The sequence below is a fragment of the Miniopterus natalensis genome, chromosome 4, assembly GCF_054644295.1.
Source record: "Miniopterus natalensis isolate mMinNat1 chromosome 4, mMinNat1.hap1, whole genome shotgun sequence".
In the NCBI taxonomy this organism is placed as follows: domain Eukaryota; kingdom Metazoa; phylum Chordata; class Mammalia; order Chiroptera; family Miniopteridae; genus Miniopterus; species Miniopterus natalensis.
Genome location: NC_142084.1, coordinates 6,825,759 through 6,853,751, shown reverse-complemented (window position 1 = coordinate 6,853,751; position 27,993 = coordinate 6,825,759). Strand labels below are relative to the sequence as shown.

General features: G+C 48.5%; 1 protein-coding gene across 1 annotated transcript in view; it reads left to right on the top strand.

Moving 5' to 3' along the window:
• PRDM5 (PR/SET domain 5) overlaps window positions 1-27,993 on the top strand; it is a 104,142-nt gene that overhangs the window by 30,090 nt on the left and 46,059 nt on the right. Inside the window, exons 3-10 of the mRNA XM_087816221.1 lie at window positions 4,174-4,296; window positions 15,894-16,068; window positions 17,994-18,168; window positions 19,308-19,400; window positions 19,579-19,700; window positions 21,841-21,920; window positions 25,201-25,285; window positions 26,509-26,666. Coding sequence (XP_087672347.1) covers window positions 4,174-4,296; window positions 15,894-16,068; window positions 17,994-18,168; window positions 19,308-19,400; window positions 19,579-19,700; window positions 21,841-21,920; window positions 25,201-25,285; window positions 26,509-26,666 — 1,011 coding nt within the window. The remainder of the gene's footprint in view (window positions 1-4,173; window positions 4,297-15,893; window positions 16,069-17,993; window positions 18,169-19,307; window positions 19,401-19,578; window positions 19,701-21,840; window positions 21,921-25,200; window positions 25,286-26,508; window positions 26,667-27,993) is intronic.

Genomic DNA, 27,993 nt, shown 5'->3' with positions numbered 1-27,993 from the left:
GAGTGGAGGAAGGACCCGTCGGGAAGCACCTTGTATGCCACACTGGGGACTGTGGGCCCCCGGCACGCAGGGCAGCTTCTCGCCAGGCGCTGGTGTGAGGAGGTGGGCAGATGCCCAGGAGAACTCGGGGCTGTGCGAAGGACGGGCTTGGAGGCAGGTTTGGAGTCAGTGTTGAAAATACTCAGTATGAAAATGCTGTTGATACTCAGGTGCTAGCCACCATCAGACCATGCCCCACATCCAGGAGCTTCTCTTAACGCCTCCGCCAGGACCTGGAGGGAGCTCCGGTGGAGGAGAGCTGGGTCTGGGCCGGGATGTCCCGGGGCTGCCCTGGTCAAGGGCTGAGCCAGAGCAGGTCCAGGCTCGAGTGAGAGTCGAGCCCAGGGGTAGAGGTGCTCCCAGGGGACCCGTCCGTGGAGCTTCTGCGTCGAGGCGGAGGAGCCGTAGGCCACCATCCCGGTCACCGTCCCAGAGCAGTGGACTGCTGGCGGGAGGCGACAGGGAGTGAGGGCAGGGGTGAGGCAGATAGTCTGCAGTGGTGTGTGTGTGGGTGTGTGTGTGTGGGGGGGTTGTGTGGGTCTGGGGCTGTGTGGGTGTGAGTGTGAGTGGGGTGTGCTTGTGTGTATGTATGTGTGGGGGTGGGTGTTGTGTGTGGGGGGTAGGGGTGTGTGTGGGGTGTGGTGGTGTGTGTGCGTGTGTATGTGGGGTGTGTGTGTGTGTGTGGAGGGGTAGGGGTGTGTGTGAGTGGGGTGTGTATGTGTGTGTGGGTGTGTTGGGGGTATGTGTACACAGTGTATGTGTGGGGGTGGGGGTTGTGTATGTGGGGGGTGTGTGTGTATGTGGGGTGTGTGTGTGTGTGGAGGGGTAGGGGTGTGTGAGTGTGAGTGGGGTGTGTATGTGTGTGGGTGTGTATGTGGGTGTGGGTGTGTTGGGGGTATGTGTACGTGTATGTGTGGGGGTGGGGGTTGTGTGTGGGGGGGTGTGGGTCTGGGTGTGTGGGTGTGGGTGTGTGTGTGGAGGGGTAGGGGTGTGTGTGTGGGGTGTGTATGAGTGTGTGTGTGTGGGGCGTATGTGGGGGGGGTGTTTGTGTAAGTACCAAAGCAAGCAAGAATTTTAGGCAGAATCCTTTGAAAAATCAACAGTAAAAAGAACCACGCCCTTTGCTTAGAAACAGTAAATCGCGACAGTTTCTGGTGATGACCTGGTGTCTGGAAGCGCGTCTCTTGTTTGAATCTGACCAGAGCGTCTCCCAGAATCGATTACTTGAGCACACTCGGTTTCTCTTGTTCCCAAAGATATTCTGAAGCCTGGGTAATTCAACGTTGAGCGAAGGCACCTGGCCTCGTTGCAGACAATGGCAGAAAGAATGCCCGCGATTTAAGCCAGAAGCTGTGACACATGACGCTCTAAAGACACCCCTACTTCACATCTCAGTGCTTAACTCTGCCTTCTTCGCAAAGCCTCGCTGACGGATGGGGAAACGCACTTTCTCTAATAAATAAATTGTACAACACAGCATTTTGTGACGTCTCATCGGGACATCATTGCTGTATTATGGGGAACTGAGTGTATTTCACTGCCATTCAGTTTTACCGTATATGAAATAAGATTCTTTTGGTCACATTGGACCACGTCTGGGGACAAATCCGGCTGATGGCTTTGCCCTGGGGACCCTGCTGACATTTATGTGGTGAGTGATGTGTCTCATAATCAAGTGGATAACACTGTAGACCCCTTTCCTGTGAAAATTAACCATCCAAGTAATAAACATGCTTCTCTGTCTATAGTTCACCCAGTTTCACAAAGGAAATATTTAAATCTAAGAAAATTTGTATTGATTACCTGTGTCCATTTTTTCTGTTCATTTACCTGTCAGAGTGTCCTCTTACTGAGCTGAATCTTTCTGTGATTTCCTCTCTCCTTTGCTGGGCAGGAAGATGAAAATCAGGGGTGACTTATGTTCAATATGGTCACCTTTGGTCTGGAAAGGGACAGACCCAGGGCAGCACTTCCCCTGGACACTGGCAGAGTGATGTCAGGAGCATTTAACAGAGAATAAGACCTGTACAGGGACACTTGCCATTTACTCTAAAGTGGCAAAGTCACAGCGACGTGGGCGGCTGTGCTGAGGCCTGCAGGTTCTCATCGTCGCGGGAGGTCTCTCTCCTACTTTAGCTGACTTCTTTGTGGACCTGGCCCGGGAAGCCCGAGCACGTCAGGCAGAGCCTGGGATTTGGGCCGTTTGACGGCAGATGAGACTGTTGACTTCATTACGGGCCCAGGTGTGCAGAAGGCGACCCTCAGCAGGACAGCAGCCACTACGTTTCGTTTCCATGAAAATTCAAATAAAAAGAAGATGGTATTTGGAAGCTGAATTCTGATAGGAACAAAAAACACGCTTTGGCTGCAAAGGCTGGTTAGATGCTGGAACATGATACTAAGAGGAACTTTGAATCTTCTTTATTTGTGAGACTTTACAAATGGTTTGTTGTCTCAGGGTTTAAATTAAAATAGATAAGTGGAGACTTTAATAACAGCCATCTGCGTGGAGCGTTTGGATTTGGTTTCTCTGGAGAAAGGCTGGGTTAGATTATCTCTAGATGTCTCTTTTAGACATTTCCAGGAGGGGAAAGCTGCAGGTAAGGCAGGATGATAAAAGCCCTGTGAGCAGATAATCGAACAGCTTGAGGTGACTCCATAGGCGGTCTGTGGCTGGTGCGCGATCTCGCTTGGCCCGTCCGTCGGACGGACCTCGGCGCCCGCCGCTTTCTCCGCGCTCCTTCTGTTCCAGCCTTGGCCTCGTTGCTGTTCCTCGAACAGGCCTTTCTGCCTGCCTCGTACCTCTGCTCCCTCTGCCTGGACGCGCCTTCCCTGCCCTTCATGTAGAACTCGCCTAGCTCACCTGCTCGGAGAGGCTGTGTGTGACCGCCTCCCCGACAGAGCCCGTGTCCCCGCGCTCCGCCGCCTCCTGCTCTGCTCTGCGGGACTTGGCGCTTACCTGCACCCGAGGCTGTAGTCTGTGCTTGTCCCTCAGGTGCTGGGACCTCGGCCTTCATCTGCCTCGTTTGCCGAGAGAATCCCAGGCGATAAGCAATTCCTGGCACATGGTAGAGGCTCACATATTTGTTGAGTGAACGATTGTCCAAATTTATCACGGAAATATATTTGCTGGGCACATGGTGGAAACTCAAATGTTTATTGGATGAATGAATGATTGTCTAAATGTATCATGAAAATATATTTACTGGGCTGGTTGTGCTTTATCTTATACAATAAAATTTGAGAAGTCTGGAATTCGTTTTTCATACCTCACGTCTGCAAAGGTGAATGTATAGCTTTTGTCCCTGTTACTCGGTGTTGGAGACCTGGAGAGCCGGTCACTCATTACTTCTCCGTCCCCTCCTGGCTTCTACTTGCGTATCGGCACTAAATGAGCCTGGGATGGACTGGTGAGTGTTTTATTAAGCAGAGCGTATGCCCACTACCTACAGTGCTGGGGTTTCAGAGAAGGCAGATTTGAAGACCTGGATTCAGGAATGTCAGTGTAGTGCCTGCTTCTTCGGCAGGTCCCCCTCCCTCCATTGGAAAGCAGAGTAGATCTGACAAGGAGGGCCTGTGCCGTGAAGCCCAAAACAGCCACAAGCAAGCCAAGAAAAGAAGGTGGAACTCGGTTTGTTCACACACTAGTTAAAGGTGGGAAATGGAGGCCCGGTGGGTGAGGCGGCACAGTCCCCCGTATGGAGAGGAATCAGCCGGCGGGGGGAGGAATGGAGAGGACGGCTTGGCTCCCACCCCCGTCGGGGCGCCAGGCAGGACGCCCTCTCCTATGGAGCAAGAGGATGGGCTGCACCTGTGGTTGTCCCCTCAGCAACTGCAGTTGCCACACGTGCATTCAGATAAACCTACACATAAATAATGTGGCCTGAGGAGAGCTGTCAGCATAGGACGCTTCTGAGAGTTGATTGAAATTGTGACTCACTGGACATCTGCCAAACGAAACAGCAGGCTCGGCCGGTCCGTATGTTTCTGGGGAAGCAGGGGTGTTAATCCAGGCCTGTTCCACACCTGTTAATAAGAAAGCAGACACTTACCCCAAAACGCCGTGTTCTAACCTGATGCTTTCCGAGTGGCTGCTGCTGGCCTCACGGTAAACACGGGGCCTTTGTGTTCCAGGTTCGTGGGCGCCAGGGGGAGGTCCTGTACATTTTGGATGCCACCAACCCGCGACACTCCAACTGGCTTCGCTTCGTCCACGAGGCGCCGTCGCAGGAGCAGAAGAACCTGGCCGCCATTCAGGTGAGCGGATTTGCTTCTCATGTGCGCTGTGCTCCGTGAGGGGCTCGCCCTCATTTCTGACTGCCCCCCGTTTCCAGATGATCTCCCGACGACCTGCTTCGGAAACAGTAAGTAGCTGAGAGAGCAGAGCCATCTCCGCCGTCGGCGCGTGCAGGAGAGGGCGCGCCCGGAGTTGACCCAGCTCCCTCTTTATGGGGACTCCGGGCGATGAATTACAGGCTCTCATGCTGTCAGGCTCCGTAAATTCATTCCCTGAATGTTTACTGGTGCTGTTTTAATTTGGTGGCTTATTTGGCTCACAGCACAATAGCCTGTGTTAGTGTTTGGTAAAGGCTTTACTTGGGTGTATCCCCACAACTAGACTTTGAACTTCTTAAGGATAGTGTGTGTGTCAGGATTCTCCAGAGAAACAGCCAGTAGGGTCTATGTCTGTCTGTCTGTCTGTCTAACTTCCTAGCTCCCTACCTAGAGACAGAGAGAGGCACAGAGATTTGTTATAAGGAATCGGCTAATGCGGGGATGGAGGCTGGCAAGGCCAAAATCCGCCGAGCCGATGGCCCACTTTGTGTCCAGAGTCCACGGGCTGCTCTGAATCCAGGAGGAGCCGATGTCCTGCTTCTCAGGCTGTGAGGCTGGAAGGACAGGTGTCCCAGGGGGGTCATCAGGCAGGACAATTCCCCTTACTCGGGAGGATCACCCTTTGGTTCCATTCAGGCCTTTCACTGATCGGACGAGGCCCACTCACACTGTGGAGGGCATTCTGCTTTCCTCAAGCCCATCTATTTAATTGTCAGTCTCTTGCAAAAATATCCTCACAGAAACACCCAAAATAATGTTTGGACAACTACCTGGGCACCCAGTGGCCCAGTCAAGTTCACGCAAAATAACCTCCCATCCCAGGTGGGAACCGTGGTTTTTGAATTCTGTGTTCCCCTCGTCTAACCTAGTGCCGCGTGTAACGTTAGGCCCGATGCAAAGTATGAGTTGGACTGAGGTGATGCCTCGGTGGGAATTAAAGAAGAGAAGATGGTTAAGGCGAGAGGTTTTCGGAGGGGCTCTGTTATTAAAACTCACTGAGCAAATGATTAGGAGAATAAGGAAATTATTACCTTCTGCTGAGGAATCGGTCATGATGAAAACCCAGCTCCTGGATTTTAAACTGCAGAGGAGAGAAGGGAAAAGACTAAGGGAGCTAACATTTCTTTGAGTATTTACCTTATGCCACGTTCTAGAAGCTTCACATACGTGATGTCATTTATTCCTAAAACCTCTGAGGGTTTAATATTTACCGAGCCTTATGCTGATGTCACTCAATTTCAAGTATAAAACCAACAGTGGCAAGAGGAAAAATGCACAGAATTAGGTTTAAAAGTAATCAGAAGACACACATAGAGAAAATTCCATTTCCTGATGTCATTAGCTGTCCATGTTTTTTCAGTCCAAATAGTATTGGATAACCAGTGTGGTTACCGTCTCTTTTTGTGGAAAAATGAGAGGTGACTCTTTCTGGAGGATTGGCTTGGGTGGAAAATAGGACCTTTTGGCAGCCAGATATATTCAGACCACTTTTAAAATTATTTATGACTTCATTAATCTGATTGATCCAGCCACAAATCTACATGGATCTTTTTTTAATGTGTAGACATTCATTTTTTTTCAAGTACCTTACATGTTTTTTGTAGTTGCCTGAGGCAGACTCTTCTCCCAGGATCTCAGTTATGTCATCATTTTAATTTACACAATCAGTCTGTGTTTCTTCCCAAATGTTACTAATTTCAAAATTGCCTGTAGAACTATGAAATTTACTTTGCTAACCTGTTGTTCTGTAGGTTTCTTAATATTGGGCTTTAAATAATATTCTTTTCCAACTAGATTCTTTTCTCCTTATGCCCACACTGATGTCGAGCTTTCCTTGAATTCCTTTAGTCGAGGGAGGTTTTCCTCGTTCCTGTTTTTTCCCCGTGGCATTGGTAGCTCTCACATTGGCCTGGACTTCAGGGTGCTACGTGCTGAGCTTGGAGTTTTGCTTCAGAACCCCGCAGGCCACCCTGGTCTCCTTCACACATTTCCTCATAGTGACCCCTTCGGAGAACGGATGCTCTGTCAGTCAGTTTGCGTCTAGCTCCATCTATTTCCCACAGTTACCCCCTTGTATTCTTTATTTATTTCGTGATACTGTAACCTCCTACAGGTCTATCTTTTTAAAAAATTTATTATTATTTTTAATCCTCACCTGAAGATATACTCATTGATTTTATTTATTACTTAAAAAATATACCTTTATTTATTTCAGAGACAGGAAGGGAGAGAGAAACATCAATGATGAGAATCATTGACCGGCGGCCTCCTGCATGCCCCGCAACCCGGGCCTGTGCCCTGACCGGGAATCGAACTTCGATCTCCTGGATCCTAGGTCGATGCTCAACCACTGAGCCACACCGGCTGGACTTTACTCATTGATATTAGAGAGAGAGGGAGGGAGAGAGAGAGAAACATAGATGCGGGAGAAAAACATCGATCGGCAGCCTAGGTCTGTGCCCTGAGCGGGAATTGAACCCACAGCCTTTTGGTGCATGGGATGGCGATCCAACCACCTGAGCCACCTGGCAGTGGCCGGTCTCCCTGAGTAACCCCAGATTTCAAGACCTACCCAGTGTTCGTGTTTGTGCAGTGCACCCGGGCAGTACTTTTCTTCCTCTGTATCAGTTGTGCTCCTTTCCTTGAAGAAAACAGGGGTCGAGAGAAGACAACTCCCCCACGTCAGTGCTCCAAGAGATTACTGCTCCACCTAGGGAGGGGGTGAGATGGGTGGGATCAGAGGCTCTGGGAAGCTTCACACTTGAACTTAATTAGAATCTACGTCTGTTCAGAGGCATGTCAGCGTCTTTGGTGCGGAAGCGATGACAGAGCCTTAATTCCCTTTAACCCTGTTTTGCCCTTTGCTGGGAGGGAGGAGGAGTGCACTGTGACCGCGTTTCTTTCCATGGAGCAAGATGTGGATCTTCGTTAGCTCCCCGGTGGCCACGTTTTCCCTACCTGAACAGTAGCTGGAGTAGCAGATTGCTCAGGGCTCAAAATCACATCCGCCCTGGGGGCAGAGAGCTAAGATTTGGGTCACATGGCTGACAGTGGTCAGCCTTCCTATTGGTGGGGGCAGCCTCCTGAGGGTTGCATTCCAGAAACACTGAGCTGGTAAGAGGAGATCATAATGTGTCCTGCATAACATTATGAATCACTCGCTTTCCAAATTGCATCTGAAATTTGGGGTATTCAGGAAATTTTTTATTTGAGCTGTGTGTCCCAGGAGTGGCGTAAATGAGAACCATTTGTGGCTATGTGGCTTTCTTGATGGAAAACGTCAATACTTGGTCCAATTTTTTCTGGATGAGGGATTAAGAATTTGAGGTCTGTTTTCGCAGAGGATTGGAACTTCTTTTTGGGGACTCGGTTATATTTCTAGCTTTGCAGTTATTTGATTTTGGCAAATTTGCTTTGGAAATGATGACTGAAAACATTTGAGTTATTGACGAGGGATCTGGTAGGCAAGCAGTGCTACCCACTGGCACACATCTCAGAATGATCAGGTGAACTGTTTGTTCAGACTTCTGAAATCAATTTCCAAGTAAATCAGAAAATTCCAGCTATGAAAGATGTGGCTTAAAATGAACCAGAAGAACCCTTAAGCTCTATGAGAAATGGGTGATTCTTATTAAATGTTAATGTTACTCTAAAGGGAAAATGTATATGTAAGATTTGAAAAGATACTTGACCTCAGCGTTTCGCTGGCTTTCAAAAATTTCTGATCTTTAGTGACAGAAGACTATTTGCTTAAATACGGAATTAGGTGAAACTTTGAATTCTTGGGACATTTCAGAGAGAGTGTTACATCTCCTGTGTTCTTAAGTATATATTTTCCAGATCTTCCCTGGGACGCTTTGCAAAATCTTGTCAATGTAAATGAAACGTGGCTTGGTGTTCTAAGAAAACGCAGCCTGTGGAAAACCAACTGGGGCACGGTCGCCTCGTAAGGGGTGTCAGGCTGCAGGGATGGTCTGAATGAGTCGAAAGGGCACCGGGCCTTGTGGTTTCAGCACGGCTCCACCCCAGTTCTGAAGTCAGTTTGGATCCCGTTACCAGGAGACCTATTTGATGACTTAGTATTTGCCGTCGAGCTCTGTCTCCTGTGAGAATGGAGACTCAGGCAGTTTTCCCAGCGCCTTTTCTGGCGACATTTCAATATGGCAGAGCTGGGAGGTGGACTGCGAGTCTCCACACAGAGCAGCAGTGTGGATGCTGTTGAGCACGGCGAGGACTGTCTCCGTGGTCATCAGCCCCGAGGTCCCCCAGGAGCGTCCATGCAGAATTCAGGTAGCGGGGTACCAACCACACAGCCAAGCAACCAGCCGACAAAAAGAAATATCAGAACAGCCCCAAACTATAGTTGCCTCTAATTGTTTCTTTTCTGTTTGTTTCTTAACATATTTATACAAATACATTTCTATAATATTTTCTAGATTGTCTTTTGTAGAATAGTAAGATGTAACTGTCTAGTAATTTTCTTCAATAATACCATAAAAATATCAATTAAATAGCTTGCAGATCTGCCTTTTTAAAAAAATTTATCTTTATTGTTGAGAGTATTACAGAAGTCCTCTTTTTTCCCCATTGCCCCCTCCACCCTGCACCTGCCCCCCGAGGCCTTCACCACGCTATTGTCTGTGTCCATGGGTTATGCATATGTGCATATAAATTATTTGATTAATCTTTTCCCAATCCCCCGCCTTCCCTCTGAGATCCCCCAGTCTGTTCCATGCTTCTATGTCTCTGGATCTGTTTTGTTCATCGGTTTATTGTTTTCATTAGATTCCACATATGAGTAAGATCATGTGACACTTGTCTTTCTCTGACTGGCTTATTTCACTTAGCTTGTGATATCTTCCAGTAAGGTGCGGATTTGTCTTTCAGTAGGGTGAAAGTTAGCCAAAGTAAAGTTACTAGCACTTGGGTCTTACGAGGTTTGAAACACCAGCCCTGCTGTGGTCACATGATCCTGCGGGGAGTAGGGGAACTTCATTACTTATCAATTTATGATTTTCGTTCAGGTTGCCTCTGGTTTATTGGCAGGGCAAATGGAGTCTCAGTGGTTTAGAGCAACGCAGGTTGATTTCCGTTCACATGAGTGTGGGCTGCTGGAGGCTGCCCCCCTGTCCACAGTTTGGGTCCTCATGGCGTCGGAAGGAGGATCCCCAATCAGGGACAGAGGGGAGGGAGCGGTGGCCCAACCTTGAGATGACCCTTCAAGCTTTCGCTCCAACATAGTTCACTTTGCTCATAGTCCCATTTCATGGGTCAGTGCAAGTCACCTGCTGAAACCTGATCTGCACCCCCCCCCAAGTGCTGAGCCACCCCTGGGAGGGGGTGACCATTGGGATGCATGATCTGTTACAGTGTGTGTCATTTTCAAGCGTTTTGCTTTTATTGTTAGATAAATATTAATAGGTCTACATATATCATGCTGTGGAAATGATTTTTTCCTGATGGTTATTACCTCTGTTGAGCTCTCTACAAATGATACTACGATATCAGTTGAGACAGGAGGGGTTTTGTAGAGTTAAGTGAGAGGCTAGTAAATAAGAAATTCTTACTTGCTATTTTTGTGTTTTTCTTTTCTCTACCTTCATCAATTGTCTCCTCTATTGAAGTCTAAACTCCACCCCCCTCCCCCACAGTCTCGCGAGTGTGTACATACACACACACACACACACACACACGGTCTGGATTGTTTAAATTCCTAAGCCCAGCAATTGTTTTGCAGATGGCTCCTTTTGTGTTGATTACCCATTCGTTCAGTTGAGTAGGCTAGAGTTTCTCCACCTACCACCTTTTCAATACAATGCATTGTGCCTTCGCCAGCTTCACAGTCCTGCTTTTCCTTACACCGTCCACATGTGGCCAACAGCCTGCCAACGAGTAAACAAAAGCGAAGCTATGTCTCCGACAGACGCAGCTGAAATACCAAGTCACCCGCGGCCTCTTCGGGAGGTACATGCCTTTGCACGTGGTGGAGGTTAGTGTTTCCTTGCAAAACAAGGGACAGTTACTTTTGCTGTTTTGAAACAGCAGAGCTGAGCCTCCCATGCATGAGTCCCTGAGATCTGTTCTCGTGAGGCATGGCAGCGGAGAAGGGGCGGTGGGCAGATGGGTAAGTAACGCCAGGTGTGGACAGGAGGGAGGGAATTTGAAAAGCAGGTTCATCTCCTAGACATCCGAGGGTCAGTGTTTGGAGATAGTGTTAGGATCAGAAAGAACCGGACCGGAAGGCATGGTGAGTTCATTTGGTCCTAACCATTGCCCCGTGCAGAGGCGGCCTCGTGAACAACATCCTATCGAGTGATGCTCTCGTTATCTACGTAATTCCCTTTCGGAGAAGGGGCCCCAACCTTACCAGGTCGTGCATTCCAGCTTTTCATTGACGTCCTAGTTAAATGTTTCTTTAATTTCAGTGGGGGAGGCCTGAGAGGGAGCGCGATGGTCACATCAGCAGTCTATGTCCTACCCCTGGGATCCCTTAGCCAGGCGCTCACTGTGGTTGGCTGGCTCTGGGGGCTGAGCCGATACCGTCCAAGGTCGTCACTTCACAGATGAAATAACAGGGTTTCAGAGGTGGTAAGAGACTTGCCCAAGGCGACGGAGCCCCGGAGCGGGGAAGGCAGCGCTGAAGAGCCGTGGCCGGTGCCTAATGAAGCGCTCGTCCTCTCGTCTGCCACGTGTCAGTAGCTGCTCTGAGAGCGTATTAATGTCAGATGCAGATAGTCAACGGAACATAATTTCCTCTCATGCATGAGACTGAGGCAACACAGTAAATAACAGGTTTTGGGCCCAGTGTCTGACCAAAAAAGGAAAATTATTTTGTGAGTCACTGAAAAGTAAACAGAAAGGGTAAAAAATTACATGGAGACAAATTCCCTTCAGCTCTTAAATGCACTGGGTTATTTTAGGCTTGTCTGGGACATGTGTTATCCAGTAAAGCTGAAACTGTAGTTGCGTAGACAAAGTCTCCTTCATGCTGACACAGCCGCCGGCCGCCCTCAGCTCTAGACTGGCTCTAGGATTTCCTGGTGTGATCTGTACTATTTATGTTCATCTCTGAGCCTCAACATTCCTGTATGTAAAATGTGAGCAGGTTGGGAGGCGTTCTTGTTGCGTTGGACACTGTTGCTGACCGTCTCCTCTCTGCCTGTTGCCCACCAGGCATACTTTCTACATTCTGGTTCCTGAGGTAGGTACTGTTGACCCCACTTTATAGATGAGGTACCTGGGACTTAGGGAAGTTGAGGTAACCTTTCCTGAGGCTACAGCTAGTGTGTTGAGCACTAGGATCCCAGGTGGAGTCTGTCTGCCTCCAACGCAAAGGTGTCTGTCCACTGTACCTGATGTTTGCATCTGTACCTTGCAAGGCTGCTGTGATGACCGGGGGAAACCAAGTACATGAACAACTTTGGAAAACTGCATAGTGCTGTTAGTGTGAGATACTTCTAAGTGATTATTTCATCTAAGTGATCTCAGCCACTTATCAGAAATTAGCAGTAAGGTCCAAGACATAAGCCAGTCTGGGGACATTATATTTTCTGCTTCACAGATGAGCCCAAGGCCTCAGCGATGAGGAAGAAGCCTGCATATCCAGTCCCTGCTGTGGCTCTAAAGCTCACCTCTAGCCCCTCTTCCTGTCCCTCTCAGCCCAGGTTCTCGCTCCTGAGTGCAGGCTGGGGTTCCGTGGCCCAGGGACTGGCTCCTGTGGCGGACCTTCCCAACCAGTGTGCTCAGAGGCGCCGGTGAGGTGAGAATAGGTTACTCGTGTGGGATGAGACAGTGATATTGATGAGAGAGTTTTCAATGAAGGTGATTTACATAAAGTTAACCACTCAAAATTCCTGACAGTTGAATGCTAAATGTATTTATACAGCAACTCTTCTATATTTTCTGCGTTCAGAAATGATTGCTGTGGTGGGTAAGGATTTTGGTGGAGTCCCTGCCCCAAGGGAATGCGCTTTAGTGACCAATGTGAGTTTCATAATATGTGATGTAACCGGAATGATGAGTCTAATAAAAGCCCAGCCACTACCATTCTCTCCAGCTTCATTCAAATAAACATCAGAATTCTACTATACCTTTTTTAAAAAATTTTTATTTATTTATTTTTAAAGTTAAATTTATTGGGGTGACATTGGTTAATAAAATTATACAGGTTTCTCGTGTACCACTCTGTGATACATCGTCTGTATATGGCATTGTGTGCCCACCACCCAAAGTCAAATCTTCTTCGTCACCTGTATTTGACCCCTTGTACCCTTTACTGTCCCTGCACCCTTCCCTCTGGTCACCACCCTACTGTGGTCTGTGTCCATGAGGTTTTGTTTTTCTTATCAGAGTGTGTTAGCTTTCCAGAGGGGGAGCTTTGCAATTGTTTTGTGGCCTAAAATAATTTTTTTGGTGGGGGGACTATGAGCAAGTCTTATTTTTCAGATCGGTTGAAGAACAGTCATTAGCTTAAAAACAGCTGCATTGACTTGAGCACCGGAGGAAGGACCACATGAAAATATATTTATGTAGAGAGGAGAGAGTCAGCACAAATCTGTGGTTGGTGTTTCATTTTGAATACTTGAGAAGAGTGCCTAGTACACAGAGTAACGCCCGTGACTGCCTGAGGGGCACTTCACCTTGGACTTGTCCTTGACCCCGGCTTCGCTCACGCCCGTAGACGGTCTGTCAGAAAGCGGCGTCTGCGTCCTCTTCAGTCCTGCTCAGGGTCGGGGTACATCTCAGCGCCCCCTCTGTTCCCTGCTGCAGCCCTTCCAGGTCACTCTCTGTGGCTGGATTGTGGCAGCAGCCTCCCAGCTGTAAGTATGAAAGGGAAATACTGGTAAACGATTTCCTGATAAGTGCGTTTCTTCTATAGACCTGCGTGGGCACTTGAGTGCTCCCGTATGCGATCCTCATTCGTAAACTGAGCCGCTGCCTGAGGGTGGTCAGTCCCGTTCACTGCCTCGAGGAAGTCATCTTTTGGGACATGAGCGCAACACGTGAACAGGTCATTGATTACATGAAATGGGTGACAAAAGCAAAGAAATAAATAAGCGCCCAGCTGAGGTGTGAATGCAGGGAGTAGTGACTGTGTTCAGGGCAGTGACCCACGAACCCAGCGACTGGACGAAGCAGCTGAAATAAGTGACTTTCCAGATCTGAACGTTAAAACGGTCATCAGGGAGTAAGTGGCGGGGCTGAGGACAGCAGGGAGTTGATGCTGAGTCTGAGGCTGGGTCAACGCACCTTGAATCCTTCCTGTCCAAGGGCAGGAGGTGGGCTGGGAGGAGCCCGCATGTCCAGGAATCTGGCCGCTTCGGACACTGGAGGATCCAAAGAAAGATAATAGATGAAGAGTTGTTGGGAGATTAAATCAGTTCATTGTAGTCAAGGATGCTCCTTAAAACGATTGTGGTAGCAAATGAAAAGGAGGCGGCTCTTGGTCTGGACAGCGGTAGGAATTAAATGTGGAAAGATGTCTAGATAGTTCCCTTAAGTAAATAGATTGGAGTCACAGCTCTAGCGACGTTCCTCCTCTCGTCACACTTGTGTCCCGTAGATAGACCTGGAGTTGTTCTTGGAGCCCGCAGTGCTGGCCTTGCTCTTATTAAATTGAAGCTTTACCTACTGGATCAAAATTTTCTCTTATTTCAGAGCCTGGAATGGGCATGCTGTGTCTTGTGACCATAGTTTCAGCTAATGTGTCATGTTTTAGAATTAAAAATCGCTGTCTGTTCTCGGAGCTTTGAAGGCCGTCACAACATTAATGACTAATATGTAAGGTAGACATTTCAATTAACTTTCTTGGATGTTGATGAGATAAGCACTGAGATTTATGATTGTGCTCTGAAATCTTTATTAAGTGAGCTCTCGTTGCTTTGGGTAACTTTGAGCAAGTGGTTTCTGAACCCCAGAAAGCACTGCTTCTGAGCTAAAGAGACCTCTCTTTTGCGGAGGGTCTCCAATGGTTTTTGCTTGTTTGTGTTGCACTGAGAGTCACAATTGTATGGAAGTGAATTCGCGGTTCTTAATTAGACATAACTTTTTATGCTTCTGGAGGCCTGGAATTCAGAGCCTTCCAGGAATGCTCTGGATGTTACAGGACCCTCCCTTAATTAACTGTGGCCAGTGGTCAGGTTTGCTTCAGGGCTTTGAACTTGGAATCGAGCCTCCCTTGTACAGTATTTGATGAATATCATCATTTCTCTCTTCCATGGCAGTTTCTAATATATATTATTTTTAAAATTACAGAGTAATCTGTCTGTGGGAAAAGAATCTGAAAGAGCATTGAATATAGACAGCCCCTTCTCCCAACTGAAAGTGAGAACTGTAGAACAGTTTGATGTTTGTGTGTACGTGTGTGCATGCATGTATACATATGTGCACACACACACACACACACACACACACTCCCCTTCCTCCCTGCTCACCTCCGCCCCTGCTCCCGGTCCCATCTCCTCAGCACGAGTGCTGTGATGTCGCCAAGGAGAGAGGCCGCGTGCGGGGCCCTGTGCTTTGCTGAATTCCGCTCCTGGTGGAGGCCTCGCCTTGGCCGCTCCGCCCCTGCCCGTCGCCCAGGCCCCCGGAACTCAGGCTGAGCTTTGCTTCTCTGCACCCCCGGCAGCCACAGCCGGAGCCACCCTAGCAGATCCACAAGTATGTGAGGCAGCCCTTCTGGGGGCCTCCCCGGGGGGCCCACGGCCCCGCCCGCTCCCTGAGATCGGCCCAGCCTGGGGGCTCGTGCTCCACCCATTTCAGCTCCAGCTCCCCTGGGGTTTCCTTGGGAAGAGGTTCTCTGCAGCCTCCCTCTTCTTTCGGGTCGAGATTCTGCAGTTTTCTGTTGTTTCAGCCCCATTGGTTTGTGGGTGGAACTTGCTTTCTCCTCTCTCCTGTCACTGTGGTGGGATTCGGGCGCCGCCACGACTCAGTCGATGCTCTGAACCCTCCAGGTGCCTGGTCTTTTTTCTGTTTCTGGTCCAGCGCTTTGGAAATTCTGTCAGGGCTCACTGTCGCTTGCAGTTCCTTTGGTTTGTGTTGAAACTTGCAAGTTCATTTTTCTTCCAGTTTTGCATTATATGTTATTCAGAATGACACCCCTGATGTCTCCTTGCCCTCTTCCTGGGTACGGAATGCCTCTGTTGCTTAACCAAGTACTTTCTACCACATTAATGGGCCTCACAGGGTGGCCTGCGCAGGACAACTAATGATGCAAAATTCACTTTTAGAATATTAAATAGTCACCCTTGTTTCATTTGATATGTATAAATGTCACTGTCCGGAGGATATATTTGTATTTTACTTGAAGGTGACTGAATAGTGCCGGTTTCCTTTTTCAGTATCCAGATTAATTGGACATATAAAAAAGTAATGGTAACTTCCTAGGGGCGTGTGGTCCTCAGGGCGCCTCGCAGTGATTTCTTCATTGCCAGGAGAAGCACGTGACGGGCTCAGCGGCTTTGTTATTATCGAGATATATCTGTCGTACAGCACCACGTTTCTTTAAAATTTTGCCTCAGGAAGGAGAAAATATTTTCTATCTGGCGATTGAAGACATAGAAACAGACACGGAGCTGCTGATCGGCTACCTGGACAGCGACATGGAGGCCGAGGAGGAGGAGCCGCAGGTCCTGCCGGTGACCCGGGGCGGGGAAGGCCGCCGCGGGCCGGGGGAGTCGCCGCCAGGCGGGACAGGTACAGCCTCGCACCCGGGCGAGGGGGCCGGGGGGGGGGGACAGCTGTGGCGCGGTAGGGCTGTGTGGGCCTGGGTTTCCTCAAAATGCAGGTAGCATTGCCAGCGCTGCTCCCCGGGGGTGCCCGGCTGCGTGCCCGCCTTTCCCCCGAGGGAGGAGCGCCTGGGCCTGGCTGCCAGGTGCGCCCTGCGTCACTGCCACGGTCGCAGGGAGCCCCGCTCTCCGCGTGCAGGGCAGCGAGGGCTCCTCTAGCCCGGATCGGCCGCGTGCCCTGGCGGGCCACCGCCTCTCGCCCGGTGTGCGGGGGCCGTGCGGGGCCGTGCGGGGCTATTCTCGCCCTTGCTTGAGAGTCTTTGAGCACCCGGAGCTTCTGGAAGTATCTTTCTGCTCTGAAGACGGAGGCCTGCGGGGTTGCTGGGCTGTCCTGGTTGGGGATGACGTAGGTCAGGCGGGCTCAGTCCTCTTGCAGTCCACCCAGGGGACAGGTATCACTGTCTGTCACGCACGGTTGTCGCTGGGCCCCGATTCCGTTCCCGGTGTTGCACTCGGCTGGGGCTGGAGGGCAGTGAGATGTCACAGGAGCTCACCCTGTGACAGGCTGGCACTCACCGTGGAGTATTTCTCCCTTTCCTTTAGCAAGGCCACTGCTGAGGTGACAGCGGTGCCTCCAGTCACCGTGGAGTAATGTCTTTTAGATGAATTCTCTGCCATTGGCCGAGAGGGGTGAGCCTTCTCTCTCGGCGTGGCCACCGGGTGCGTCCGCTGCTTCATTTTAGTTGCATTACTTTTGGGCGAGCCCAGGACAGGCTGGCTGTTGTTTTTCAGACACACGTGATGCTGTGAGGGGGTCAGATGTTGAGTGGTGGGAATCCTTTTGTATTATTCTGCGTTCTCTGTTTTTCTGTTTATTTTCCATCTCTGTTGCCCCCGGGACGTGCTGTTATTGTGTCCATTGTTAGACTTAAAATCTCCTATTTATCGGTTACTGCCCCCTATTTTTTCTTTAGTTAACAAAATATTAATTTCCATCGTTTTTCTGAAAAGAGTCAAACTTAAGAGATTTTTAAAAATCTGAATGAGGTACTTATGTTGTTGCTATTTTTATTTAGAGTTTAGGGTTTTGTTTACAAAAACAAAACTTCAAACGAAAACCAAAACAACCAGCCAACCTGCAGAGGGAACAAAGGAAGCCGCCCAGATGTCTGACAATGGAAAGTTTTGTTAAATAAGTTATGGCACCTTCATTAAAATTTTTTTTTTTTGCTTTTCCATGTTAAATGGAAAAAAAGAGCAATATGTAACATTGCACATAAAGTGCATAAAATATGAAGGCACAGAACAGAGTCAGAAATAGATCGTAGTGCTTGTCTCTTCCTTATGGGATTATTGGTGATTTTTACTTTCTTCATATTTTCTGCATTTTCTGAATCTGAGCTCATTTGAGAATCAGGAACAATATGTAATTTAAATACACACTGTGAAACATCCGGGCAGAGCGGTGGCAGTTGGGGCAGAACTGACCATCCGGTGGCGGAGGGTCTCTGTCACCTGCTGTCAGGAGCCTGTTTTGTGACCTGGGCGGCATTCCCCTTGACGACCGGTTTCGGGAGAACCTCTGCTTTGCAGTTCGGCACGTGTGATGTAGCAGTCTTTGCCGTGATCAGTTAACATTGCAGGGAAAATGAAAAATTGATTTTGTAATAATTCCATAGAACACAAGTGAAATGATTTAGACAAACAAGTGTATTTCCCCCTAGTAACATTTTCTGTTATTTTTCACGGGTAGCACTGTTAATATTCATGCAGATGATAGGAGTTTATAATTCTGATACCATGAAACACGCTTCATGGGGTTTTTAAAATGAGGGGAAAACCGAGCCTTTCCTTTCCTTCCGTCCTGGAAACCTGTGCCCTCATACGCTGCAGACTGCCTTGGCTGTGACGAGGACCACGCCTGTCCCCAGTGCGAGTCCAGCTTTACCAGCGAGGAGGTCCTGGCCGAGCACCTTCACACGCTGCACCAGGCGCCCACCGAGGAGGAGGAGTCCAAGTGCGGGAGCTGCGGGAAGGAGTTCCCCGTGCGGCAGGCCCTGCGGCGACAGTGCGTACCCCGAGCGGCCGCAGGTCCGGGCTGCCGGTTCCACGCGGGTCTCACCTGCGCGCGTGTGCAACAGAGAGAGAGAGACGGAGGGCGGGCGGGTCGAGCTTCCGATGCCGTTGTCATTAACGCGTCTTTTCTCCGGATAGCGTGTTGATTTTTGAAACATGCGGGCGGTGAATTTGACAGGTAAACACCGCTTACGGGAATCAGTCTCTGTCCATTTCCTAACTTGCCGTTAGCTGTCCAGCTCATTAGTTTACTCACCTGAAATTAGACACGCAAAATCCGGCTGGTGCTTTGAGGTGACAGGTCACGCTTCAGGTGTCTGCGTCCGTAGTCCCACTGGAATCAGTACGAGGAAATGTAAGGTGCGGAGAGAGGTCAGAGCGTAAGGAATACAGGGACACTGTGGGGAGTGCCTCTTTCCCAGCACCTGCGGAGGACTCGCTTGAAGATGGATGTGTGAGGGTGTGACAGATGAACCAAACGGTCCCACCCGCCCCTCCTGCATCACTTTACTTATACATTAATAGCCTATAAAATTGTTCTTTCCCTTAAGCATTTTACTGTATCATAACTTATCAAAAGTAAGAAAGTAGGTACATAGGAACTTTTATTTTTAACAGAATGTCACTTTGCATATGAGCAAGAAAGTTTTAACATAGGCTTAATGTGTCCTTTCTTTATTCATTACAGTAAAATTCTGAAATAGGCTACGTTTCTTAGTAAGACTATTGCCACATGTTACATACATCCACTTTGGATCATGAAATTTGAGATGAAAAATTTCTGTTCAAAACTTAAAACTTTAAATATGTTAAAATTTTATACTAGCAAGAGATTAAGCATTTGGAAATTCTCTAGTCTCTTTAAAAAAAAACAAGGGCTCTATACACTTTAAATAGATGTTGAAACTGCATTCCAGCCCACTTTTATGAATTTAGTATTACATGGTTCTACACCCAAGACACTTCCGCTGAGCTGCTTCTCACGGTTAAATTAGGAACCACTAAAAGTCTTAAAGGGCCAAAGATGAGTGAAGAGAGAGGTCACTCCCATGACTGTCGAGAGAGAGGCCTTTTCCTGCGTTTCTGTCTCCGACTAGCCGTGCTGGCCTTGTCCTTTCTGCCTCCCCGCAGTGTCCTGCAGTGCCCGGCCAAGAGCAGCCTGAAGGATTCCCCCCGAAGTTTCCAGTGCTCCACCTGTCACTCCCCCTTCGGCTCGGCGTCCAGGTGAGTGTCTGAGCGAGCAGAGGGCTGCTAGGTAATTGTGCTCTTTCAGGCCTCTCAGTGATTCAGGATCCTTGGCTACGGGTTTGAAACGCTGTCCTTAGCTGCCCAGGTGGCACATGGGGCGACCCCAGCGGAGGCTGGGGGCATGCGTTACAGAGGCCCCCTCCCTGTCCCGCAGCTGTGAGCGGCACCAGGAGACTTGCCGGAGCAAAGCCAGGTTTGTGTGCAAGGCCGGCAGCTGTGGGAAGAGACTGAAGAGCCGGGATGCCCTGAGAAGACACCAGGAAAACGTCCACGGCGGTGAGACATCCCAGGGGGCGGCTTGGAAGGGCTCCCCTGTGGGCTGCAGCCATCTATGTGTCCTTGTCACCGCGGAGCGGAGAGCTGGCCTTTCTCGGAGCGCACAGATGGGGGGCTGTGGCGATGCCTCCTTTCACCCAGCGCTGTTTCTTAAGATTTCGAGTTGATTTCAGCAGAATTTGTATTTTTTCTGTCCGAGTTCATCAGAACCAGAAACTGAAAGCTGGGATCTAGCGTGCGTGGTGGTGGTGGTGGTGGTGTCAGGTGCAGGAAAAATCAATATTTTTTGAGTAGTAATTACATTTCATCCTACGGCATGCCCTTCTGGTAGATGGATGTAAACTACCGAGTGACACCCTCCCTCCCGCCTTCATATTCTTACAGTAAAATTCTACTTTTTAATGCTTCTGTGTCTCCCTCATTGGAGAATATTACCGGCCCCATTTGCCATGGGAACTGACTATTCCAATTAATAAAGCGGATACTAGTTGAAATTTTTTAGTGGCTGGATAAGCAACGAAGTAAATGTAAAGTGTGACTGTCGCTTAGGTGTCATCTGCCTGGCACATGTTTTGGTTCAGGGACCGAATCCATTGCACTGAGCTGAGCAGGCGGCTGCATTGTCAGAGCTGACTCCCTGGGAGACTTGTCCCTCGAGGAGGTGGAGGGTCACGGAGCCCCCGGCCGGGTGGCCTTGGCTGCGAGCTGCGGGAGGGGCCCCAGTCCGAGAGGATCGGCCTGGAAGCAGGGCTCAGGGCGGTGCCCGCCGCTCAGCCTCTCCAGCTCCGGCGTCTCTCTTTCCCTTAGAGACTGGGCGGTGACCTAAGGAGGGGGTATTTTTCTGCACTCACTGTCCTCGGGCCTTTCCTGTGCCAGCCGAAGGCAGGCCTGGCTTGTGGACAGACCTGTCTTCATAGCTTTTTTTCAAGCCGTTATGTTGAACTGCTGTTCGTAATTTTCTCCGTGTATGTCTGTGATGTGTTATAACAAATCTTCCTTGTCGTTTGTGAAGTTAACTGCTGAGCTAAGTGGAAAGCCAGATGCCGACACCGGCTCTGGAAACCTGGGCTCCCGCTCGTCACTGGGCAGGTCGCCTCCAGGCTGTGCTGTGTCAGCGTCATTTCTTTCGAGCTTCTTGTGATTGGCCTTGGAGACTATGATATTACTCATTCTGGGAACTCATGGTGATTTTGTAGGAAATAGTTTACAAAACAAAGTGCTTTGCTCTGTTTTGGGCCATAGAGAATGTGGGGCTTACGTTCTCCGCCGAAGGTCACCATGCAGTCCCTCTGCTGGGACTGGCCTACGGTCTGTCTCACCCTGAGCCTCCCTCCTGCGTCTCCCTTTGCTCTGTGACCTGGGGAAAGAATATCCCATCTTTAGAGGCAGAGCGGAGTTCACACATGTGGTGGTAGAATCCTTTGCTAGAAAGGCAAATATTACAGGAAAGAGAAGGTCTTGCAGTTGTTACCACTGATGCTGACATATGGTCCTTCTTAGTGATATGAGTTAAAGATGCTGAGAAGAGAGAAGCTGAATTTTTAAATAAGCATCACATATTTCCCTGGAAACTGTGACCTGTGGTGGATAGGTCCTCAGACCAGCTCCTAGGAGCATACTTAGCCCGACTGTCCTGAACCTCGCAGGGACCGAGCGACCAGGTGTTCAGTCCAGTTGTATTAATGTCTCACACAGCTCCTACCTTTGTAACTGACGTGCTCCTGAGTATTTTTGAAAATGGAATCTGAAAGTCAAATATCAGATTTACTTGAATATAGGCAGGAAAACTACAATACTAGTCTTTGGCCTAGTTTTGGCTTGGTGGGTGCTGTTGCCCTTGACCCAGGGATGCTGGTAGGAAACAGAGAGCGAAGGGGGTGACGTCCTGACCCACTTCCCGCCTTCCCCCTTTGCCTAGGTTCTGTGGATGCTAACTGTGAGATTTTCCACGTCCAGGAGATAGCATTTATCTACATTCTCAGGTGGACAGTCAGAAACTGTCCCCGTGTTTCTTCTCAGTGGAGCTAGGACTCCAGTTTTAGAAGGAAGACTAGGAGATGTGAGGAGAGAAACACTGAGAAGCACGACTTCCGATGCTCCTCTGAATTTAAGTCATGTTGGTATTTTGTTTCTGTTTCAGGAGATCCTAAGAAAAAGCTCATATGTTCAGTGTGCAATAAAAAGTGTTCTTCAGCATCCAGCCTACAGGAACACAGAAAGGTCAGTGAGATAAAGATGAATGCTCATCAGAGTATAAGATATTTTTAGTCATTTATGGTGTCTGCCATGTACAGCTGAATTGATTTTTTTATGTTGTAAAGATAGATCTTGTCATTAATTTAAATACAAACATATTTTAACATGCAAGACTGAGATGTAGAGGAGTAAACTCTTCCAAAAGATGGAGATATATATATATATGTGTGTGTGTGTGTGTATATATATATATATATATATATATATATTTTTTTAAAGTTTTGTGTATATATTTTTAAAAATATATCTTTATTGATTTCAGACAGAGGAAGGGAGAGGGAGAGAGAGAGAAACATCAATGATGAGAGAGTCATTGATCGGCTGCCTCCTGCACGCCCCCGACTGGGGATCGAGCCCACGACCCCGGGATGTGCCCTGTCTGGGAATCAGACTACGATCTCCTGGACCCTAGGTCGATGCTCAGCTGCTGAGCCACTGCTGAGCCACACCAGCCAGGCAGGACATATATATTATAATCCTTACCTGAGGGTATTTTTTAAAATTGATTTTAGAGAAAGAGGAAAGGAGAGAGAGAAATATTGATGTGAGAGAAACATCGATCAGTTGCCTCCCGAACGCATCCAGATCCGGGGATCGAGCCCACTTTGGACGCATGGGACAGCGCTCCAACCACTGAGGCACCCAGTCGGGGCTCTTCCAAAGAATGTTTGGGTTATTATTCAGAATCAGTAGAAATATTTCTTGAATGCAGTGTCATGTCCAGCCGATTCCTTCACCTGCAAGCTTTTCCAGTTGCTGTTGGTTCAGATCTTGGTAGATGTAAATCCTGCCAGGTGGTGGTAGAATACAGCGCCTCTGTTGTCTACAGAATATAAATACGTGACGGATTAGCTCAGTGTGGCACTTCCTCCGTTACAGCGTAGCTCCTCTAACTTGGCCTCTTTGAAGCTCCAGGCAGCTTTGACTGACTCCATATGGTTGGGGACAGTTAATGTCTAATCGATTTCACGTTGCCAGGAGGTGGTGCTTTAGGATGAGGCCAGATTACGTTGCTGCTCAGTGCAGTGCCCTACATTACGGTATCTATCCTACATTCCAATAAGATATTCTGTGATCCTTCTTGAAAATTCTTTAGTTTGGGACTTGAAATTTAAGCTGTTACCCTCCATATCAATTTGGTACACCGGACATTTTACAAAACGTACGTTCCTTAGCGTTAGGCATAAATAAATAGCATTGCCTATCGTGTTCACTTTAAATGGGATCGTTTTATTAAACTTTTTTAGGAGTTTTGAAAATAGCTTTGGCCTGAATTTTCCACTATAAGATTTCAATGCAAAAATGCTTTTATGCGCAGTAAATGCTCTCTATTTTATAACTTGGGGAATGTCAGTTCAATTCAGTCTTTAACAATGTTTCATGTTTCAGAAGCCATGAGAATTATAAGTAAACATATATTATTCTGCAGTATTTTTAACAGTTTCCATTTGAGATGTGCATTCATAATTTTTTATATTTGATATGCTAATAAAAGTTTAACATGAAAAAAGAGAAGAAATATGATTTCATTTATATATGGCTGAGAAGCCTATCATCCTTTTAGAGCATCTTGTTATTATAAAGGGTATTATTATGTGTTACAGAAACATAGAGTTTAAGAGTGTAAATCTGTTCTTCCTATCTTTGAATAACCAGTACGTGTCATAGCGCAGCTCCTCACTGTAGCTGTCCAGCCGGAGCCTCTGCGGGTCTCTGACGATGGAAGAGACTGCCTGTCAGATGCCTCAGGCGGGAGTCTTTCTTCTGCACCGGGCGGTACTTGCCTTCCGAGTACTGTGCAGACCCTGCCCGGCTCTCGAGGGGCTGTAGAGCTCTCTGGACTCCACACATCCCCTGGTCAGATTGGATGCCCCTGCATCGAGGGATGTACGTCAGACTAGTGGGATGACATCTTCTGCTTCTACCTTTTCCTTGCTTTTCACAACTGAGTTTACCGACTCACCAAGAGTCGGCTCTGACCGAAGCCAAAGGCTGTTGGGCACAGAATTAAAGCCCTGACTGCAGCCCTCAGTTCTGTGTCCATACCTTGTGCCCTCTTTTCAGGGCCACTTAGATCAAGGGAGCCAATTTCTGGGAGACAACAGTCTTCCCCTCATTGCTCATGGCTCACGGCTGTACCAGGTCAGGGCCTTGTGCCCTGCCAGGGCCCTAGCTGCTCTGCGGGGTGGCCGTGGTGTCCTGGCTTCCTACACAAGCGCCTCTGCTGGCCTGGGACTGAAACAAAACCACGGCTTCACCAAAATCATTTTTAGATCTTCGGCCAAACCCTGTGGTGCTCTTGTGTGTTGGAATGATCGATGCTCCTGATACAAGGCTTCATCCAGTACACTTCTGCCCGAACTTTGTACACTGTTGTTTTTTTTAAAATCTTTTTTAAAATAGATTTTTAGAGAGAGAGAGGAAGAGAGAGAGAAACACTGATTTGTTGTTCCACTTATGCATTCATTGGTTGATTCTTGTATGTGCCCTGACCGGGATATTGAACCTGCAACCTTGTATCAGGACGATGCTCTGACCAACTGAGCTACCCGGCCAGGGCTGTGCATCGTTTTTGATGATGAACCTGGACTTTGTTCTTTCATTCCTGCCATCCAACCTCCCCGATTTAGTGTCTGCGAGGGAAGGACCTAGACCTGAGATGCAGCTGTAATTTCCACATTAGCCAGCTGTTTGCTAAAGTTATCCCCCCTATTTATTTTGTTTTTTTGATCTTTTTTTTATCTCGTGCCCTCCTGTTGTGCGAGATGTTTACCGTGAACTAATTGTTTTTCAGTCACATGTCTTCTCGTCTTTCATGGTTATCAATGTTGTGTCTGTACCACTTACAGTTAAGTCTAAAATACTGTTGGCTGCTGTAACAGGACTGTTGTTACCTGCAGGTCACTATTTCCAAGTCTAAATCTGTGTGTAGCAAAGAGTTAATACAGTATACTGGTATAATTGTTTACAGAAAGGGTACATTTAATATGCACTAGATAGGTCAGCAATCTCACGTATTTAAACAGTGTGCAATCTTTTCTTTTAATGACATGTTTTTACTAAGTAACTTATCTCATTGCAACTTTAGTATGTATAGGGTAGAATGAACAGGTTAGGGCTGAATTATAATATATAGTTTGGTTAGTGCAGTAGCAACTGCCCGCATATTTATACTTTTACCTGAGCTCTGTAAAATTCATTTGGCTCTCACCGTTGATTTAACTGTCAATTTAACCTTTTGCAGATTCATGAGATATTTGATTGCCAAGAATGTATGAAGAAATTTATTTCAGCAAATCAGCTAAAACGTCACATGATCACCCACTCAGGTAAAACACATATTTTTTAAATTTACATTGAAATCACCACAGATATTCACCTTGTCGTTTTCAGGAGCTCTGAGAGTGGTCACTTGGAGGGTGGCTGTTAGTTGTAGCTCAGCCCTGCCTTAGCCGTGTGGTTTTACACAAGTTGCTTTACTTCCCTAGACCTCAGTCTGTTTATGGAGCAAAGGTGGCTGTGCTAAATGATCCCGAAGATCTTCAAAGCCCCCATTTAGTTTGCTAGTTGGTCTTGCTGGAGCCTCAGTTTCTGTGGTCTTCGTCTGTGAAATGGGACACTGGCTCCCACCCAGGGCTGCTGTGGTGAAATGAACATTTCCGAGCACAGCCAGTAGGGGGCCTGACCCAAGGAGTGAGGCAGCAGATGCAGTGCCTACGTCTCAGGCGCTTCTCCGGCTAATAACTGAGGTCCAGATAAACATTCGTGAGTTTACAAGGACATTTTGAGAATGTAAATTTTCGAAGCCATAGTTTCATTTTAAGCAGGTTTGCATAATAAATAGGTCTCTGATGCAGATTTTTAAAAAATCAGCTCTGAAAATAATTTTTGCTCTGCGAAGTCTCTTTCTGGGGTTTAGAATGTCAGTGACTTGAGGCCGGTAGTCACAGTACTGCTGAGTATCCGCCGTGTTTGGAGCTAGGTACAGCTATTTCGGCAAACGGTCGGAATAGGGCCATTCAGCTAGGCTCTGTTTGAAACAAGTGGTATCTTTTTACCTCATTGTCAACATTACATGGATATTGTGCACATAGGGGTCTACACAGCCACCTCAGTGTGGGTTCTGAGAGACTCGAGCTCCCCCTGGGTGGGGCTCCCTGGGCTGAGCAGGAGCAGGGCTGCCCTTTCCATCCATCGCTGTTGTCAGTTGTCACTGCCGGGCCTCTCCTAGTGTCGGCTATGGCCCTGGTAGAAACTCACACCTGTTAGCATGTTTTTCATTTGGAAGTAGGGTTTCTTCATTGACTTTTAACTTGATCCTTATATCTAAGCTACTTCACACATTTAGTTTCCAAAGCGGGTCTGTAAAGAGCCAGCCGGCCTTGCTCTGGTGAGCAGGCCCACCTGTCAGCGTGGATGGACTGGGCGTTGTCCAGGTGTTTCCATCAGGTGTGTGTTGACGTTTCCATAGAAGTAAAGGGAGGTGAGGCTGTTTCTCTTTCCAGCCTTTACTTTATGTAGATACGGGGTTGTCTCCACTCGTTTTCCACAGAGAAACGACCCTATAATTGTGAGATTTGTAATAAATCTTTCAAGAGGCTCGACCAGGTGGGCGCCCACAAGGTGATCCACAGCGAGGACAAGCCGTACGAGTGCAAGCTCTGCGGGAAGGGCTTCGCCCACCGGAACGTGTACAAGAACCACAAGAAGGTAAGTGCCTGCTAGTGTGGTTACCGTGGCCGCCCGGGCGCCGACGTGGTTTCCAGTTGTTTCTCCCTTAGCGACGTTTCCGTCTGTGTGGGGCAGGCCGCACCTGGGATGATTAGAGAGGACCTCGCTGTGACTGAGTCCCGCACTCGGCCATGGCCGCCGCGACCCCGACTTTGTCTTCATTCTCTGCTGAGACCGCTCTCTGCGCAAGCAGAGTGTCCCGCTCCCCAGAGTTGTACCCGTGACGCCTTCCTCCTGCGAGGGCGAGGTCGGACCTGCTTGTTCCCATCCCCTCCTGAAATTCTCTTCCCTGCGGTGTGACGAGCTCTCTCAGCTCCGTCTGCCACCAGGTTCTCTGCGGCTGGTGCCCCTCCCCGGGGGCGGTCTGGGGGCTTTGCCTGGACCTCGTCTGTCTTCCCTGTGTCAACTCCAACTGCAACTTCTGCTGTCAACTCGATACTCGTGAATGCCACAGGATTTAGTTTTTTAATCCAAGCTTCAGACCCACACTTGTGACTGCTTATTTGATACATAATTGGGCATCTTTTAAAAATTTTATTTATTTATTTATTTTTTAAATGATTTCAGAGAGAGGAAAGGAGAGGGAGAGGGAGAGAGAGAAACATCAATGATGAGAGAGTCATTGATCGGCTGCCTCCTGCACGCCCCCAACTGGGGATCGAGCCCGCAACCTGGGCATGTGCCCTGACCAGGAATTGAACCCCGATCGCCTGGATCCTAGGTCTGTGCTCAACTGCTGAGCCATGCCCGGCCGGGCTGGGCATCTTTTTGACGCAGTGAATTTCGCATGTCCCAGAATGACCTCTTCTTTCTTTTTGCCCCAGATTTAACCTCTCTTTTTATTAGAATTTCCTATTTCTGTTCATGACAAAAGCATAGAATTATCCCCATGTCTCTCTTTAGTCTCAGCCCCGTTTTGAAATCAGAGGCTGTTATTAAAGATTCTCCCCCGTGCACAATCCCACGGCCTTCGCAGTCATAGGCGCTTTACCGCCCTGGGGACTGCTCATCGTTGCCACCTTCGTGCCCGTCTAAGGAGGCTTCTGGTCTCGCCCCTCCGCCTGCAGGCCCCGCTGCCAGGTGAGCCGCCGGGCAACCTGGTCTAGCCCTCGGCCCTCATGCTGTTAGCAGACTCCCGGTGCCCGATGAGCAGTGGTGTGTACTCCCCCCCGTCATCCAGCTCCCTCCACCGTGACCTCCGCCGACTTTCCCGGCCTCTGTCCTTCATTCTCTGCGTCACCACACCTGAGACGGCCTGACATGCTCCTCATTCGGTCACACCTCTGACTGCCGCTTCCTCCTTGCT